Source organism: Chiloscyllium punctatum, chromosome X (assembly GCF_047496795.1).
Source record: "Chiloscyllium punctatum isolate Juve2018m chromosome X, sChiPun1.3, whole genome shotgun sequence".
NCBI lineage: Eukaryota > Metazoa > Chordata > Chondrichthyes > Orectolobiformes > Hemiscylliidae > Chiloscyllium > Chiloscyllium punctatum.
In genome coordinates this window covers 23,076,080-23,096,662 of record NC_092791.1, presented here as the reverse complement: position 1 = coordinate 23,096,662, position 20,583 = coordinate 23,076,080, and the positions used below count along the sequence as shown (strand labels likewise).

General features: G+C 40.6%; 1 protein-coding gene across 5 annotated transcripts in view; it reads right to left on the bottom strand.

The window, feature by feature from the left end:
* The window catches only part of LOC140471208 (spermatogenesis-associated serine-rich protein 2-like), a 142,806-nt gene extending 128,116 nt beyond the window's left edge, over positions 1-14,690 (bottom strand). The window contains exons 1-2 of one of the 5 annotated variants that reach the window (XM_072567124.1): positions 14,669-14,690; positions 13,179-13,352 (exon numbers count right to left, since the gene is read on the bottom strand). In XM_072567124.1, coding sequence (XP_072423225.1) covers positions 13,179-13,203 — 25 coding nt within the window. In that variant the 5' untranslated portion in view covers positions 13,204-13,352; positions 14,669-14,690. Of the gene's footprint in view, positions 1-13,178; positions 13,353-13,495; positions 14,110-14,500; positions 14,647-14,668 lie in introns of those variants that run through there. The other 4 variants (XM_072567123.1, XM_072567122.1, XM_072567120.1 and 1 more) reach the window with 4 other exon arrangements.
* Positions 14,691-20,583: the final 5,893 nt, after the last annotated feature.

The window sequence follows — 20,583 nt, the reverse complement described above, 5'->3', positions numbered from 1 at the left end:
CTTCCGAAATCAAACCAGGTAAACAGATTAGCTGATTTTGAATAGACTGTTGGCAATACTTCTAAATTCCAATGGTCCCAGATCTGTTTTGTAACTGTGACCAACAGAATAAACTTAGTAAATCTGTTAAATCAACACTAGTCATTTTCTGCAAAAGATTTACTAAACTTTTCAAAAGATATTACAATGAGAGACTGCACAATACATGAAAACTGATGCTTTCAAAACGCCACAGCAGCTTTTAATATTGTCAGGATCTAGAATATTTAAACTAACTTGCCCCAGCATCATGTTTCTTTTCTTAGAGAGTAGTAAGGACGTGGAACGCACTGTCTGCAACAGTAGTAGACTCACTAACTTTAAAGGGCATTTAAATGGTCATTGGATAAACTTATGGATGATAATGGAATAGTGCAGGTTAAATGGGCTTCAGCTTGGTTTCACAGGTCAATGCAACATCGAGGGCAGAAGGGCCTCTACTGTGCTGTAATGTTCTATGTTGCAACTGTCTTCTTTTTTAAAAGGAGGGCTATTAGCACAGGACAAATTCTGTTTCTCCCTAACTATCAACAACAACTTTAATTTATAAACCACATTAAATACAGAGTAATATAGGATTATTAACCACAATAACTTACCATATGTTTTATAGACTTAAAGATAGATAGAAGGCAGCATTTTTCCATAAATCCCAGAAATTAAAAGATGTTGATCAAGTGTCCAGTTCCAGAAACAAGTGAAATGGGTACAATTTACTCCTTGGAAAATCATCAAGCTGATTTTCTTTTGTTTTATACAATTCATGGGCATTTTAAAAATTGTGATGCAGCCTGTTAGAATAGCAATTTTGCTGCAACCTTTTACAAGTAAAGTTACTGAAATAGTTTTTAAACTTGTTTGTCAGTTGACAATGAACTTCATATAGATTTGCTGTGATATTTAACTGCAAATATCAAAGCAAGTGTAATATAAAAATATACGCACAAAGTGCTGGTTCTGGTTAGACTAAATCTAGAATACTGTGAAGACCTTGGGCTCCCTTATCTAAAGGGGCAATATATTGGCAGTGGTAGGATTCCAGAGAAGATTCACTAGATTGTTGCTGGATATGGAGGGATTTTTTGTTTTAAATGAGGAGAGGAGACCTTATTGAAACAGACAAGATTCTTAGGAGGCTTGCTAGAATAGATGCAAAGGGGTTATTTCCCTTGTGGGAGAGTTTCAGACTAGAGGGCATCATCTTAGAATGAGAAGTCACAGAGTTAGGATAGAAAGTAGCGCATCTGTGGAATTGTTTACTGCAGAGGGCTGTATAAGCAATATCATTAAGAACGTTCAGAACTGAGATGGCCAGATGTTTAATTAGTAAGGGAATCAAGGGTTATAGGGATAAGGCAGGAAAGTTGAGCTGGGGACTATCGGATCAGCCATGAATTGCAGACAGACTTGACAGGCCAAATGGCCTATTTCAGCCCCTACATCTTATGGTCTCATCAAGTTAAAAACCGGGGGTACATGAACTTGAATGAGATAACTCAGTTGGAAAGAAGTCTGCTGTTGATAATTATTCTGCATATTCCTTAAAAACAAAACCCAGCTCAAAATTGAGCAATGCTATAAGAGTATTCAATGACTATGTTATAAAAATTGGAGCATCAGTCACACTTTGAAATGTCAAGTTATTGAGTTCTTGTGTATTAAAACAACTTCAAAAGCCATGGATACAGGAGATAACTGACTGGAAACACAATGCAACCAGAAGCAAGGGCTTATTTCTGTGACTGCCAGTTACATACATAGAACTAACATTATTTAGGGAGGAAAGCAAATATATTTACCTGTAGTAAAATAAGAAAACACGAAACAGTTATTTTTAATCTTAGAAAGGTGCCACAGGACATGATACAAATCTTCTGCTTCAAGAGTATTTGATTACTTTTTGGAAAAAGAAATCAGGATCTGCAACATCTGCAGTTGTTACTTGTGCTTGAATGTCTAACAACAAATGTCCTTCAGCAACACGTCAAGTTAAGAAAGCGGAGGTTTAATTTCATGAGCCTTACTTAGCTACTATTGTTTGATGAATGAAGAAGTTCAACCAGCGAACAAGCTAGAATATTCCAACACTATCTTGTACACGCAACCTGAGCTTTGCAATTCTCAGAAGGCAGTTTAAAGCCATTTACATCAAGTCTAGTGAAAGCCACCTTATTTCAGAGAAAGAGATTTTCTTTTAGAATTGCCAACTGCAGTGGCCATTCAGATAGCACACTAAGACTTGATGTCTGTAAGCCCCATCTCCTGCTCAGCCATGAAAATGTACAACGAGGAACAAAAATGCAAAGCCAAGAAACCATTGTTAGAAATATGAAAATGACTGCACGTTTAAAATCTGAAGTATCAAAAGTAAAATATGTTACCTATAGTAACTTTGAGAAGAACATTATAGTTATATTTAGGAGACTGTTCATATAATAACATCATATTACACAGATTTATCTATTTAACTGACATACTGACATATAGGCCCTTTGCGGTCTGAAAAGGAGGAGTTGATAATGAAGAGTAAGGAAGTGTAGAGCAATTAAACAACTACTTTTTAATTCTGTCTTCACAGAAGATACATATCTTCTCAAAACTGCTAGGGACACAAGGGCCTTTTGTGAAGGAGGAATTGAAGGAAATTTGCAGGAGTTTAAAAAAAAGTGTTGGAAAAACGAATGGGGCTGAAAACTAATGAATCCCCAAGGCCTGATAATGGTACCCAGGGTACTAAAGGTCGTGGATACATTGGTCATCTTCCAAAATTCTGTAGGTTCTGGAACAATCACTACAGATTGGAGGGTGACAAGTGTAATCCCACTAGTAAAGGAGGGAGGAACATTAGTAGTAGGGAAATGCTGGAGTCTGTTATAAAGGTTGCAATAACAGGACACTTAGAAAATACAAATGAATTACAAAGTCAAAATGGATTATGAAAGGAGATCCTGTTTAACAAATCTACTGGTTTTTTGAGAATATAACTAGCAGAATAGATGAGGGAGAACCAGAGGATGAGGTGTATTTGGATTTTCAGAAAGCTTTTGATAAAGTTCATATGAGAGGTTATTGTGCAAAAACATTTTATGGGATTGGTGGCAATATATTGCTGTCCAATTCTCAATTCATGCCAGACAGGAAACTGACCAGAAATAAATGGATAATTTTTGGCATGCAAGGCAGTGGCAATTGGAGTACTGCAAGGATCAGTGTTTGGGCCCCAGCTATTCACAATACAATATCAACAATCTGGATGAGGGAACAGAGGTTAATATTTCCATGTTCGCTGACAACACAAAACTAGGCGGGAGTGAGTTACGAGAAGGGTGTCAAGAGGCTTCAAGGTAATTTAGACAATTTGAGAGAGCGGGTAATACATGGTAGAGGCAACATAATGTGGATAATTTTGAAGTTGTTCACTTCCGTGGGGAAAAGTCCAATGACAAAGTATTATTTAAATGATGATAGATTGGGAAAACAATGTACAAAAGGGAACTGCATGTCCTTGTACAGTCATTGAAAGCAAGCACACGGGTGCAGCAAGAAATTAGGACTGCAAATTATATGTTGGCCTTCATTGCATTTTGAATACAGGAGCAGGGAAGTCTTAGTGCAGCGGTAGAGGGCCTCAGTGAGACCACTCCGGGAGCATTGTGTGCAGTTTGGTTTTCTTATCTGAGAAAATATACACCACCCACAGAGAACAGCAAAGGTTCACCAAGTTAATTTCTCAGATGACAGGTTTGTTGTAGAAGGAGAAATTGGTTCAGTTGGGCAGCTATTTACTGGAGTTTAGGGGGAATTTCACTGAAATGCATAAAATTCTGATAGGACTGGACAGTCTGGATACAGAGATAATGTTACCCCTGGTTTGGGGGTGGGTGGGGATTCAGAACAAGGGGTCACTGTTTCAGGATACTTGACAGGCTAATTTAGACTCTCACCAGGAGAAATTTCTTCACTCAGAGGATGGTGAATCTGTGAAATTTTCTACCACAGAAATTGTTGAGACCAAGTCACTGAATGTATTTAAGAGATAGATTTCTAGAATCTAAACGTCAAGGAGTACAGGGAGAGAGCAGGAATATGATGTTGAGATAGAGGTTCAGCCATGTTGAATGGCAGATGGGACTTGACTGATTGAATGGCCAACTTGTGGTCTTATTTTCTATGTTTCAGAGGTTTTTGCACTAATATTCCAGAGTACCCAATTGGTTAGCTCAGTTGGCTGGATGACTGATTTGCAATACAGATTGATGCCAACGCCAAAGGTTCAATTCCTGTACCTGTCATCTTGAAGGCTCTGCCTTCTCAACTGCACCCCTCACCTGAGGCATGGTAACCCTCAGGTTAAGTTCATCACCAGTCATATCTCTTGAGAGAGCGACCGACAGTCCTTTGGGACTGGGGTGACTTCCACTCGAGTTCAAAATCACCGAACACTGCTGTAAATGAAGAGCATTTCCTTGAGAGTGTACTTTTACTTGTCCAACAACTAGATAAATACCCAGATGTTGAACAGAATGCTTGCCTCAATTGGACCACATCACGTCATAATCAAATAATCTGACTTTGGAAGACCAAATAAGATACAAGGGTGGCCCAGGCTACAAACCAATAGACAGCAGTGAATACTGAACAGGTAACTAAAAATCAGCAGAAATATATTGTAAATACCATCATGATTAAGCCATGTACCTGTTGCATGTTTTTGTCATGTGCGAAATAGCAATTACATAAACAAATTAGAAATCAAAGTTTTCTTTCAATACCTTAAAGTTTTTCTGCATCCTTTCAGTGGCAATGTGGATTATTTTCTGTTCACTGCAACAATATTATCTGATCCTTTGTGAACTTTGCTACGATGGATTCATTCACTTTTAAAATTTTGTAAAGAAAATGAATTAAAAAAGAAACTGGAAGAGGAACAAGTGATGGAACAGTACAATTTCTTCACTCCAAACAGAAATGGAGATGGAGGAGAAAAACTGTAAGAAAGATAGGTTTAAAAAAATTCATAATCTTCTCAGGAACATGCATTTCAGATGAGTGTCACATGCTGCACTGGCACAAACCAGAAGTCATTGAAGTCACCTGCTGACTACAATCAATCACTGTGCTTGTGGCTAACATAGGTTTATATGGCAGTTTCAATTCTTTGGATGCCACTTTTGAAGGCCTAATGAACTAACAAGGTTTTTAACTTCACCTGGACATAGCTCAGAGTATTTATGAAATAATTGGTATGAATGATACAATGAAGCAACACTTCATTTTTGATCTGAGTTTCTCCTTGTTCAGGAACTTATGGGTTTTGCTGCATATACCCAAATTGCCCCTGCCCATCTCCCAGGGATCGGAGGAAGCACTTTTCATCATAGACCCTCATCATAACTATCAACAATCTGTACATATCACACACCCACCAACTTTTTTTTTGCTAAAAGGTAATTCAACAGTTCCCACTGTGCCAAGAAGGAAACCGGTGGCACATACTTACATGGTGAATTAGTGAACTAGGGTTAGCAATTTCTGAGAACTAGAGTTCTAGAAATCTTGGAAGAAAGCACAGCATTTAGTTTAAAAATGTGTTGTGTTACAATAGTTCCTTCAATGGCAACTAGGGTAGCCTCTGGTTTACCAATAATTTAAGTTTAACTGACCTACTATTTTAGATGAGGTAGAAAAATCGTTTGGAATTTAAGTTTCAGACACTGCTTTCATTCCATTTTTTGGCGAATACGAAGTTGACAACCTCTGATTTCAAAAGCTACCTCATGTAAAAAATCTACAGTGTTGGCGGGGGGGGTCTAAAAATGCAGTGGTGGTGTCCCTACCTTTGAGCATGGATGCCTCAGTTCAAATTCTACCTGCTCCAGAGGTGTGTAATAACATCTCTGAACAAACAAATTAGAAAACGTAAAAAGTTGAGAGAGTCTCCGTCATTGCCTCACTTAACTGTTAGTCCGACTAGGCAAAAAAGTGAGGACTGTAGATGCTGGAGATCAGAGTCAAGATTAGAGTGGTGCTGGAAAAGCACAGCAGGTCAGGCAGCATCATTCCTGATGAAGGGCTTTTGCCTGAAATGTCAATTTTCCTGCTCCTCAGATGCTGCCTGACCTGTTGTGCTTTTCCAGCACCACTCTAATTTTGACTCTGTTACTCTGACTGCCTGTATTTGTCCATTGTTTTATGATTATGTCGATAGAAAGCCTTTTTCTTGCTACCTTTCTCCAATTCATTACCTTCTCTAATTTCTGTTTACAGTTTTTCTACATATTCTAATTGTCCTTTCATTTTTATTACCCAGTGAACTCTAAATCCTTCTTTTGAAGCTATAAATCTGGTCTAACAATCCTTCAGGACATGTCCCCCCCCCCCCAAATCCAACTTACCTGATTTGCACATTTTTGATCTCCTAATAAAATATTTTGCTAGTTATTCGCTGTTCGCCATTTTTATCCCCCCTCTAGTCAAAGGTTCCTTTCCAGCTCATTTTGAACTGCCATACATGTTCATTGATCATGTGTCTTGGATCTTAATCTTTCTTTTTCTACTATTTTGACTCTAATCATATTGATTATTCTTTCGCATAAGTTTTCATTTTTGGATGGGCTACTCTTTTATTCAGAATTAGGTAGCGGTAAGGAAAGGCCAGGGAACTATAGACAGATGAGCCAGACATCGGTGGTGGACAAGTTTTGGAGGGAATCCCGAGCGACAGGATTTACATCTATTTGGAAAGGCAAGGATTGATTAGGGATAGTCAATGTGGCTGTGTGTGTGTGGGAAATTGTGTCTCACTAACTTGATCAAAAAACTCGGAGTAACAAAGAGGATTGTTTTGGGCAGAGTGGTGGACATGATCTACACAGACTTGGATGGGATGGACGGAAGGGTCTGTTTCCGTGCTGTACACGTCTATGACTCTAGAATAACTGGTATTTCCTTTGTTTGCACATCAGAAGTGATGCGAAAAACAGAATAAAGACTTGCATTTTATAGCACTATTCATGATCACCAGACATGTCAAAATGATTTACAGACAACAAAATACATAGTCATAAATTGTCACAAAATGGAAAAAGGCCCTTTGGCTCATCATATCAACACCAGTCATCAAGTACTTGTCTACTCTAGTCCCATTTTCCTCACTTGGTCTGTAGCTTTGTACACTATGGTGCTTCAAGTGTTTATCTAAATACTTCTAAAATGCCACGATGGCTCCTGCCTCTGCCACCCATTCAGACAGCTAGTCCCAAATACCTATCACCACAAAATAAAATTCTCAAATCCCGTCTAAATCTTCTGTCCTTTACCTTAAATCTATGCCTCTGGTTTGTGATCTCTCTACAAAATGGGAAATGTTTCACTCTGTCTATCCTATTTATGCCCTTTGTAATTTGAAAGACCTCTAGTCTCTTTTCAGAGTTGAAATGCTCCAGCCCAATCAACATCCCATTGATTATCTTCTGCACCCTCTCTACTGCCATAAATGCTGTGGCCCAACAAAGCTCAATCATAACCTCCCTGCTCTCATATTCAACACTTTGACTTACAAAGGCTGCACAGTGGCTCAGTGATTAGCATTGCTGCCTCGCAGTGCCAGGGATCCGGGTTCAATTCTACCCTCAGGCAACTGTCTGTGTTGAGCTTGCGCATTCTTTCCGTGTCTGCACAGGTTTCCGCCGAGTGCTCCTGTATCCTCCCAGAGGCCAAAGACGTGCAGGCTAGATGGATTCCCCATATGTTCAGGGATGTATAGGTTAGGGGCATTCGCCAATGGAAATGTCGGGTTGCAGGGAGATGGTTCTGGATGGAATGCTCTTCAGCGAGTCAGTGTGGACTTTGAGTCATAGAGATGTACAGCACGGAAGTAGACCCTTCAGTCCAAATTCGTCCATGCTAACCAGACATCCCAACCTAATCTAGTCCCATTTTCCAGCACTTGACCCATATTCCTCTAAACCCTTCCTATTCATACACCCATCCAGATGCCTTTTAAATGCTGTACTTCTGCCTGTTCCCACACAGTAGTGATTCTGTGAAGTATCCTATATGCCTTCAGGATCTGTGGACATGCACAGTTTGGTCTGTCTGCTCCTCTGTACTTCTTAGGATCTTGCCATTTGTATATCCCCTTAGCTCATTAGTCTTGCTAAAATGCATCACCTCACGCTTTACACAATTAAATTCCATTTGTCATTGTTCTACCCATCTATATAAAAAAAAACCAGAAGGAAAAAAAAAGGAGTTGAACCCCTCAAGCCTGCCCCACCATTCAAGGTTATGATTGGTCTGCCTCAGGCCTCAACTTCTGTTTCATGCTAGCTCAGCATCGCTGTCAGCATGATATTTTTTAAAAAACCTACCCTCTTCTTTGAATACTTTCCATGATCTAGCCTCCACAATTCTCTGGGGTAGAGAATTCCAGACATTCACTACCCTTCAGGAGAAGAAATTCCATTGCATCTCAGGTTTAAATGAGTGCTGCCTTATTCTGTAACCATGTTCCCACTTCAAAGATTTTCCCCCATGAGTTGAAACATCTTGTTAACGTGTACACCAAAGTCCCTCAGAAACTTGTAAATTTTTACAAAATCACCCCTCATTCTTCTAAACTCTAAATGAAAAACAAACCTAATCTGTTTAGCTATTAATAAATCATCCTGTTCATCCCAGGAATCAACCTAGTGAATCTCGTTTGAATAATCTCCAATGCCAGTATATCCCTTCTTAAATACAGGGACCAAAACGGCACACAGTACAGGTGCTGCCTCACCAACACCCTGTACAGTGGTAACATGATTTCCCAGATTTTAATCTCTAACCTCCTAGCAATAAAGGCCAAAATTCTAATTACATACTACACCTACATATTACTTTGTGTTTCATGCACAAGAATACCCAGATCGCTCTGCATTGGACATTGTTTGGAGTCTCCTCCCACTTAAACAATAGTTTGGCTTTTGATTCGTTCTATTGAAGTGCATGATCTCTCACTTTCCAACATTAAACTCCACCTGCCAAGTTTTGCCCACTCATCCATAAGCCCTGCAGATTCCTTAAGTTGCCACCATAACATGCCCTCCCACCTATTTTTATATCACCAAATTTGCAAACATTACACTCTGATCTCCTTAATATCATTATAATAGAGGCCCTAAGACTGATCCTTGAAGCACTACACATAATATGCTGTAGTCTAAGGCTTTCCACTTTGCTATTTAACACACCACCAATTTTCACATCTGCAAATTTCCTGAGCAAGCTTCCTACATTCACATCTAGATCACGAACATACAGCAAAAAAGCAAGGGACCCAGCACTGAACCCTGCAGTACACCACTGGACATGTATTCCAGTCATAAAAAACAACCTTCAACTATCAGACAATTTTGCACACAATTTCTTGAGCCCCATGGGCTCTTACTTTCCCGATCAGTCTCCCATGCAAGACCTTGTCAAAAAGCTTCACTGAAGTCCAAATAGACTGCATCCAGTGCGATACCCTCACCCACACATCTGGTCACCCCTTTGAAAACTTATCAGATATGAAACAAATAAACAGAAATTGCTGAAGAAACTGAGCTGGTCTATAGCATCTGTGGAAAGAAAACAGTTGACGAAGGGTCAATGAATGCGAAAAACTTTTTTCTCTACAGTTGCTGCCAGACCTGATGGGTTTTCCCAGCAACCTCTGTTTTTGTTTGTTTCAGATGTCCAGCAACCACAGGTCTTTGTTTTACCAGGAATGAGCTCCCCCCCCGACAAATCCATGCTGACTATCCCGGATTAATGCTTGCCTAAGAGCCCAACATATCAGTGCAAAAGAGAAGGATGAAGCATTTACAGCAATCTGCAGCGAGAAAAGTGGTGCTTGGATGATCCATTGCAGTCTTTTCCAGTGGTCCCAAGCAATACAGATACCAGTCTTCAGTCAATTTGATGCACTCTATGTGATATCAAGAAATGGTTGGAGGCACTGGATACCGCAAAAGTTATGGACCCTGACAACATTCTGGCAATGCTGCTGAAGACTTGTGCTCCAGAACTTGCTGTTCCCCTAGCCATCTATTCTAGTACAGTTACAAGACAGGCATCCACCCAATAATGTGTAAAATTGTCCAGGGCATTGCATGTCAATACCAGATCTCACTTGGGAACATAGTGTGCCAATGTCTTCGAGGATGACAGCTGTTTCTCCACTTCCCTGAAAGCGACGTCTTGGCTATGCAACCATTTCCAAGGCTGACCCTGTTTTATGATTTGGACATGCTGGTGTTGGACTGGGGTGTACAATGTTAAATATCATAACATCAGGTTTTGGTCCAACAGGTTTATTTGGAAGCACTAGCTTTGGGAACGCTGCTCCTTCAGGTGGTTGTGGAGTATAAGATTGTAAGACACAGAATTTACAGCAAAAGTTTACAGTGTGACGTAACTGAAATTATACATTGAACAACACCTAGATTGTTTGTTAAGTCTCTCATCTTTTAGAATGAACATGTTGGTTTCAGTTCTTTCATATGCAAATCGCAGAACTTTTTTAAAGTTACATTCTTCAAGTGAACTTTAACAATTGGTGTCACGTCAGCCCAGATAATGCATTTAAGGTGTGAGGGTCCTATGTGAGACTGTGTGCCACAATGTTCAGACTGATTCTAATCTAAAAAACAGATTTACAGAATCTTACGTGGATTCATGCAGTTTTTGAGCAAAATAAAATGCAATGCTGCAAGTACAAATTCACCCCACAAACTTGTGTGTGTGTGTGTGTGTGCGCGCATGTGTGGTGGAGGTTATGAGTGTCTGTGAGACAGTGTGTGTATGCATGAGTGAGAGTGTAAAGGCTCTAAGTGTGAGAGAGTACGTGTGTCCGTGTATGTGTGAGTATATGAGAGAGCGCTTGTGTATGAGAGAGGGTGCACGTCTGTCAGAGCGTGTGCGTGCGCATCTGTTGGAGTCTGTGCGTAGTGCAGTGGGGTCACCTGTTGTGTGACATGAACCCAAGGTCCCGGTTGAGGCCATCCCCATGGGTACCGAACTTGGCTATCAGCCTCTGCTCGGCCACTTTTTATTGTTGCCTGTCCCAAAGTCCTGTTTGGAGGATGGTCACCCGAAGGTTTGAGGTCGAACATCCCAGATCGCTGAAGCGTTCTTCAACTGGGAGGGAACATTCCTGTCTGTTGATTGTTGTGCAGTGTCAATTCATCCACTTCCGTAGCCTCTGCTTGGTCTCACCAATGTACCATATCTCAAGGCATCCTTGCCTGCAGCATATGAGACAGACAATGTTGGCTGAGTCACAAAAGTACCTGCTACATACATGGTGAGAGGTGTCCCCACGCGCAATGGTGGTATCAGTGTTGACACTCTGACACGTCTTGCAGCGTCTACCACGACACGGTTGCATGATGTTGTCCTGAAAGCCAGGCAGTTTGCTACGAACAATGATCTGTTTGAGGTTTGGCGGTTATTTGTGGCAAGTAGTGGAGGCATGGGGAAGGTCTTGGCGAGGTGCTCATCCGCATTGATAATGTGTTGCAGGCTGCGAAGACCCTGTTTAAAGAGTTGATGCAAAGATGCCAGGATAGAGGCCAGGTTATGTTCAGGTTGTAAGTTTGGGTTTGTTGTTTAGGAATCAGCAGACTGTGTTTATTGTGTACCTGTTCTTCTTGAGTATGCTGTATAGGTATTTTTCTTCTGCTGCTTGTAGTTCCTGGTGCTGCAGTGGCCAATTTAAATAATGTCCAAACAAGCAGACACAAATCACCCAGAAACTCTAGCCACATTACCATCCAAAGACATCTCTGAAATGATTCCCGGACTACTCTGACCCCTTGACATCATGTCAGCCCACAAACCTACAACACACTTAAAACAGTAGCTGATGAACCTAAAAGACCCTATACTGACAACCAGCAAAACGAATGTCACTTACTAAATACCATGCAAGGACTGTAACAAACATTACATCAGACAGACATACAGGCAGAAAACTAGCCACTAGGATACATGAACACCAACTAGTCGCTAAAAGGTATGACCCAGTATCACTAGTATCCTTACATACAGACAAAGGACACCACTTTGACTGGGGCAACAGATCCATTCTTGGACAGGCTAAACACACACAGGAATTCCGAGAGGCCTGGCATTCAAACCAGAACTCTGTTAGTAAACACATTGACTTGGACTCCATTTACCAACCTCAGAAAAAGAACTGGAAATGATATCACCCACCTTAAGAGACTAAGACACAAAAATGGAAAGCGGGACATAACACCAGCGCTTCACCAGAGGGTCACTGATGATTTTATCTAGTATGCTGACGAAAAGTCTGAAAACAAACTAGCCTGCTCTGCAAGTAAACGTACAATCTGTACCTCAACTTGAGTTACAAATCTTCTCAAAAATCACAAAGCCAGGTTACGTATTACCTTTCTGGAATAATTTACCAGCCCAAGGAAGGTCCTAAGCTCTGGTGCAGACATGGGGGCCAGGGCACGTTTGATCGCAAGCAAAGTCATCTCCAACACTGTAGCACTCCCTCGCCCTGCCCTGTAAGCATAGATTTTTTTATGCCACAACCTCCGGAGTGGGAATTGAATCCAGACGGCTGGAGTGCTACACACTGAACAAAAGTTAATATTGTGCTTTGAACACCAGGCAGAAAAAAGTCCTTTTTTCCACTACAAGCATTATTGCAGCCTATTTTTGGGTTATTAGAATTCATTATAATTCTAACATTTTTCACATTCTGGTTGTCACAAATATGGTGGACCAAAGGGCATATTCCTGTGCTGTACTATTCAATGTTCAAACTCCCAACTGATTTCAAATTTCATCCTTACTTGCCACTGTCTGTAATGTATTCCCACTTCCCTTCCAAGCTTATGAAGTTGTAGAATCAGTTTCTAGAATTCACTAATTAATCCTATTACAAAGAAGCCGTTTTTATCGTACTAAAACCCTGTGACATTAAATAGACTGTTTGAAAAAAGTAATTATAAATTAATCTTTAAAATCAAGAGACAAACCTATTGCAAATTGAAGGTGCGTTCAGTTTGGGGCGTTCAGGTCACAGAAAAGCAAACTAATACACAATAAATGCACTGTTATTGATTTTCACTCACCCTTTTGATTTTGCTTTTTAGCCATCTCCGTTTTCTTTTTTTAAAAAAAGTTTGCTACTGAGTTCGACTTGATAAACTGGACCCGGTAATCAACGTCTTCCCTCCTCCAAGCAGATATACTTTGCGTTAAAGATCCTCACCATTCAGCAGTCTCTGGGACTTCTCTTGCAATCACTATAAATCGATAACAATGAATCAGATTAATTTTGTTCAATATAGTGCAGACTGTCAGAAATCTTCAAGAAAAAGTGATCGCTCCCCCGTCTTCCGTTTCCTTGCTAAGACTTCAAAATTTACGAAGTCAGAGACGCAAGTACCTTTCAAAGAAAAATCAGGACTTATGAATGTAATTACGGAAAACGGCGTATTCGTCAGTGGATGGAAGGAGAAGCTGTTTCTCAATCACAAAGCCTTTCTTTGTGGGGACGATTCTGCAGAGGGGCCCAGTGATCAGTCAGCTCTTTGGGTCTTTTTGTCTCAGAATTCCCTCCCAACGCAACAAATAAACCTTGCAGTCAGTGACCAGGTTTCCCTCCTTTGCCTGCAGTTGCTTGTTTTTATTTTTTCAAACTGGAGCGATCCAATAATAAATCCTTTGTCCTCTCTTTCTCTCAATCCCCTCTCTTCATTAAAACAGCCAGGTGGTCAGCCTGATCTCAACAGGACTGGTCTTGCAATCTCAGAGAAGCTGAGCAACCCGAGATTTCCTGTGAAATTCGTCTCGCAATTCTCCCTCCCACATCTTCCCCCACCTGGTGACTTTCCAATATTTTAGACTAAAGAAGCAGTATTAAAGAGTTATTTTAATAAGGACTCTAAAGATAGGTCAGAGGTGAACCTCCTTCAGGAAAAACGACCACAATAGCATTTCTCGAACTGAGACCGCAACAAAACTCTGAACAACTCAGCGCCGCCGCTCACTCCCAACACGTCACTTCCGGCCGGGCAGACGACTCACTGGCGGAAAAACTCGAACAATTCCGAAAGCAACTCGGCAACTGAGAAGACCGAGCCGAATTAAAGGTGCCGAAACAAAAAATAGTGGAGGCGAAATGAATTGAATGTAACTCAATCTTGAATTATTTAATTGACAAGTTACTTTAGCTTGTATTAACGATTGTATTAATGAGTAACATAGACAGTCTTCATTACAGAACAAAGTAACACCACGAATTGCCCAAAGGATCTGGAAAGTTCCAGAATGTTCAGTTGTGCTAATTGTTTCGCAAAAGTCTGTAGTCAAGATCAGATTAACGTTGCAGGTGAAGTTCTTAGACTTTTTAAGGATTTAAAAAAAATAAATGCACTTATTGAAAACGTACTGATTATTAAAGATCGCTATCGTCCTCAAGAGTGGCCAGTCAAAAAGTGTGGTCCTGGTAAAGCACAGCCAGTCGGGCAACATCCGATGAACAGGAGAGTCGACCTTTCAATCACAAGTTCTTCATCGCATTCCTGATCTGCTGTGCTTTTCCAGCACCAATACTTACTTTCTCCTCAGAAGTAGGCAGCTAATTCTGCCGAAGAGCAGCGCCACCTGCTGCGGTTTAGTACAGATTAAGCCACGTTTTCCAAGTTGTCGAGCTCAGTTCAAATCGGCCAAAAGTACTTTTTTTACTCCGTTCATTGCTGAACCGAATTTCCCTTGCACCGAGTATTGGTCAATTTACACCCGCTTTAGAAGGGTCTCTCGTCGGCAGTGTTTGTAAATGATTAGACCCCTTCCGGAATACTGAATCAGTTCTGGGTACTTCATGGAGAATACATTAGCCAGAGTAGGGTTGCAGCACAGATTTACCAGAATGATACCAAGATTTAAATTTGAAGGGAGATCGTTTAATCTTTCTTTGTTTTTTACTTGAGTGTGGAAGACTAAGAATTGATCTAATCGAAGTATTTAAATTGATAAAATAGTTCAGTAGGGTAGATAAAGAAAATATTTCCTTTGGTTGGAAATCCATATCAGGAGGGCATAATCTTAAAATTGGAGCCAGCCCATGCAGGGATGTTATCAGGAAGTATTCTTCACCCAAAAAGAAACCTGGACCTCTCTTCCCTAAAGATTTTGAATGTTAGGTGAATTGATTGTTCAAGACTAAATAAAAACCAAAAGAACTGTAGATGCTGTAAATCGGAAACAAAAACAGAAGTTCTTGGAAAAGCTTAGCAGGTCTCTCAGCATCTGTGAAGAGAAATCAGAATTAATGTGTTAGGTCTGGTGACCCTTCTTCAGTCAGTTCTGAGTAAGGGTCACCAACCTGAAAAGTTAACTGATTTCTCTGCACAGATGCTGCCAGATCTGCTGAGCTTTTCCAGCAACTTCTGTTTTTGTTTTTGACTGTTCAAGACTCCTGTTGGATGTATTCAAATTTTTGTATTATCCCATTCTATCTTTAGATATTAGGGTAATCTGTTATTAACAATCTTATTACTGTAGGTCTCCCTTAAATAACTTGATTTCCGTCTCATTATAATGTTCTTCCAATATGATAATTAGATTCCTTATTATTTCTCAACTGAACACAGGCAGGTTGTCTTTCATCATACAAATTCTTATTAAGAGTTTATTATGTAACTGCAAGTTATTCCTTTCCTTTCTTAATGTCTCCCCTTATGCTGTCAGAGAAATTTCTCCCTTGAGCTTGATAGATTAAATGCACCCGCTCTCTCGCCCCTTCTCTTGCTGCTCTCTCTTGCCACCCCTGTCTCACTCCCCTCTCTTGCCCCCATCTCTCACTACCCTCTCTCGACCTCCTATCTCGACCCCCACTTGCACCCCCTCTCTCTCCCCCTCTCTCGCACGGCTCTATTTCTGGTGCCAAAACTACTGCTTGAGCCTATATTCGTCAGTTGCTTTGATCAACTTTCTTGTTAACTTATTGCACAACTGTATTACATTCTGCATAACAAAGTCCTAACCTTTACCTTGACAATAATCATTTTGCTCAGAGTACACACCTTTAACATTATAAGCATTTTAAAAAACTTCATAAAATACTGACTGACCTTTGCCGTTTGTGACATTTTCCAATTTTATTCCTGTGGAACTGTACCTCGTCCAAGGGCAACATTAGAGAGAATATTGGTGAAGAAAATAAAACTGCAGTTCCTTCTTTGGGAAGTTCTCTGCAACTTATATATGGGACAAGATCCAAATGACTTGAGTCAAGTGTGCATACAACATAGTGTCGTATCCATTTTGACTGACTTGTAAACAATATGATAAACAAGCACCGAAAATAGGGAGCAGGACTGGACCATATGGCCTGTTAAGCCTGCCCTGTCATTCAGTATGTTCATAGCTGGTCTTGGACATCAACTACACTCTGCTGATGTATCCCTTAATCTATCCCAACCTTAAAACAAAAACAGAAGTTGTAGGAAAAGCTTAGCAGGTCTGGCAGCATCTGTAAAGAGAAATCAAAGTTACCGTTTCAAGTCCGGTGACCCTTCCTCAGAACTGATGGTAGTGAGGAAAATGTTGGTTTTTAAGCCTAAAAAACCTAAGCAGTCTTAGTTAATCAACTCTGATTTTTAGAGATGAGGCTCTAGTTATTTGCTTTTCAATTAATTAAAAGTTTTGTAGATTTTCAATGAATAGTGGTACTGCTGTATTATGGTCTCTGTTAATAGTCTCACATAGTGACATTAGACAGTTAAGACTTAATGAGCAAAAATTATAATGGTACATGTATCATATATAACATTTGTTAAGTTGGTTTTTTTATGTGATGTAGTGTTTAGTGAATATGTCAGTATCTGATGTCAATATGAATTTTAATTTACAGTACTACCATTCCAGTACTTCATTCCTGAAGAAGGGCTCATGCCCGAAACGTCGATTCTCCTGCTCCTTGGATGCTGCCTGACCTGCTGCGCTTTTCCAGCAACACATTTTCAGCTACCATTCCAATGTGGTGCTATAGACATTTAGGTCCCATGTTACAGTGCTGTTTATTATCCTCACACCACAGCTATTCTGCCTGTATCTGCACTATTCAGTATTTGGTCACACAAGCACACAAATATATCAACAAAGTCTTCAAGCTATGTAATTTGAAAATTAACAAATTAATCAATATCTGTCTGTGAATTAAGGGCAGTGATTTGGTTTCAATGTTCTGCTGATACTCATGAACCACTCAAGCACTTTTGTCAATTTTTTTCTTTAAATTTTTTTATATCCAGAAGTGCTTTCATACAATACTGAATGGTTTTTTTTCACCACCATCACCTGTGTTACTTTTCAACATGATCCACCACAAATAAATCATGTGTTTCTAATTAATCAGTTTACCTGAAAAGTCCATCAGGGGCAGTTTGTCAAAGTTTATGGCATAACCAAGATCATTTGACTTAATTATTGGAGCTGTGCAGTAGATTTGATAATCCCCTTTCATCTCTGGGACCTTGTTTCAAATCTATTTCAGACCATGGAATTAAAGTCTCCTTATTTATTAGCTATATACATTCAATGGGAAATGTGTCTGTGTGATCTCAACCCAATATATAATTGTTGCATTCACTGAACTAATCACTACTATGATAATCACAACTATTTTTTCCTTTTTTAAGTCATGGTTTAGCCAGGCCAGCATTTATTGCCAATCCCTAATTATCCTCAAGAAGGTGATAAGACTATAAGATATAGGTCCAGAAGTAGGTTATTCAGTCTATCGATTCTACATCATTCAATAAGACTGTGACTGACCTGATAATCTTCAATGCACTTTCCTGCACTCTACTCATAAACCTCAACGCCCTTATTGATTAAAAACCTGTCTATCTCAGCCTTGAGAAATTGTACGACTCGCCAAGTACATAAGGTCTAGGCAGTTAAGAACAGAACGGGCCCTGGGGGAATATCGGAAGAGTAGGACAAGTCTTAAACAAGGAATCAAGGGTCTAAAAGGGGTAATGAAATAACTTTAGCAAGCAGAATTAGAGAAAATCCCAAAGCATTTTATTCTTATATAAGAAGCAAGCGGGTAGCTAGAGAAAGGATTGGTCCACTAAAAGATAATGAAGGAAGTTCGTGTGTGCCGAACCTGAGCGAATGGGTGAGATTCTGAATGATTACTTTGCATCAGTGTTCACTGAGGAGAGGAACATGAGGAATCTTCAGATTAGAGATAGAAATTTGATTAGTCTGGATCACGTTGGCATAAGTAGGGAAGATGTGTTGGGTATGCTAGAGGTTATTAAGGTGGACAAATCCCCAGGACCGGATAGGATCTATCCCAGGTTGCTGAGGGAGGCAAGAGAGGAAATAGCTGGGGCCCCGACAGATATCTTTGTGGCATCCTTAAATACAGGTGAGGTGCCGGAGGACTGGAAGGTTGCTCATGTTGTCCCCCTGTACAAGAAGGGTAGTAGGGATATTCTGGGTAACTACAGACCAATGAGTCTGACATCGGTGGTGGGGAAGTTGCTGGAGAGGGTACTGAGAGATAGGATCTATTTATATTTAGAAAAGAATGAGCTTATCAGTGATAGGCAACATGGTTTTGTGCAGGGGAGATCGTGTCTTCCCAACCTAATAGAGTTCTTTGAGGAAGTGACCAAGTTGTTAGATGAAGGAAGGGCTGTTGATGTCATATACATGGACTTTAATAAAGCGTTTGATAAGGTTCCCCATTGTAGACTAGTGGAGAAATTGAAGTCACATGGTGTGCAGGGTGTTCTAACTAAGTGGATAAAGAACTGGTTGAGCAACAGGAGACAGAGAGTAGTAGTTGAAGGGAGTTTCTCAAAATGGAGAAAGGTGACCTATGGTGTTCCACAGGGGTCAGTATTGGGGCCACTGTTGTTTGTAATATACATAAATGATCTAGAAGAGGGAACTGTTGGTATGATCAGCAAGTTTGCAGATGACACAAAGATTGGTGGAGTAGCAGAAATCATAAGGGACTGTCAGAGAATACAGGAGGATATAGATAGACTGGAGAGTTGAGCGTAAAAGTGGCAGATGGCTTTCAATCCAGACAAATGTGAGGTGATGCATTTAGGCAAGTCTAATTCTAGAGTGATTTATACAATGAATGGAAGAGCCTTGGGAAAAGTTGATGGGCAGAGAGATCTGGGAGTGCAGGTCCATTGTACCCTGAAGGTTGCTGCACAGGTGGATACAGTGGTCATAAGGCATATAGTATGCTTGCCTTCATTGGACAGGGAATGAGTATAACAGCTGGCAAGTCATGTTAACATTGTACAAGACATTGATTCGGCCACATTTAGAATACTGTGTACAGTTCTGGTCGCCACATTACCAAAAGGATGTAGACGCTTTGGAGAGGGTGCAGAGAAGGTTTACGAGGATGTTGCCTGGTATGGAAGGTGCTAGCTATGAAGAGAGGTTGAGTAGGTTAGGTTTATTTTCATTAGAAAAGAGGAGATTGATGGGGGGGACCTGATTGAGGTTTACAAAAGGGTATAGACAGGGTGGATAGAGACAAGCGTTTTCCTAGGGTGAAGGATTCAATAACGAGAGATCATGCTTTCAAAGTGAGAGGTGGAAAGTTTAAAGGGGATACACGTGGCAAGTACTTCACACAGAGGGTGGTGGGTGTTTGGAATGCGTTGCCAGCAGAGGTGGTAGAGGCAGGCACGGTAGATTCATTTAAGATGCATCTGTCCAGACGCATCTTAGGTGGGGAGCAGAGGGATACAAATGCTTAGGAATTGACCGACAGGTTTAGACAGTATATTTGGATTGGCTCAGGCTTGGAGGGCCGAAGGGTCTGTTCCTGGGCTGTAAATTTTCTTTGTTCTTTGTTCTTTGAATAGCCTCAGCAACCCAGCCTTGGCAGCCTTTATGTTGAACAATACTTCGAGGAAGCACTGAGGATAGTAAGAGCTCAAAATGTACTCTGGGTGAGGGATTTCAACGTTCACCACCAAGAGTGGCTCAGCAGCAGTCCTATTGATAGAGCTAGTTGAGTCCTAAAGGACATAGCTGCTAGACTGGGTCTGTGTCAGGTGGTGAGGGAACCAACAAGAGGCAAAAATATACTTGACTTCAACCTTACCAATCTGCCTGTCCATGACAGTATCGGAAGAGCGACAGTCCTTGTGGAGACGAAGTCCCGCCTTCACATTGAGAATAATCTCCATTGTGTTGTGTGGCATTAACACCATGCTAAACGGGACAGATTTTGAACAAATCCAGCAACTCAAGACTGGGCACCCATGAGGTGCTGTGGGCCATCAACAGCAACAGAATTGTACTCCAGCCCAACCTGTAACCTTATGGCCTGGCATATCCCCCACTCAAACATTACCATTAAGCCAAGGGATCAACCCTAGTTCATTGGAGAGTGCAGGAGCAGCACCAGACATACCTGAAAATGAGATGTCAACCTGGTGAAGCCACCAAACAGGACTACTTGCATGCCAAACAGCACAA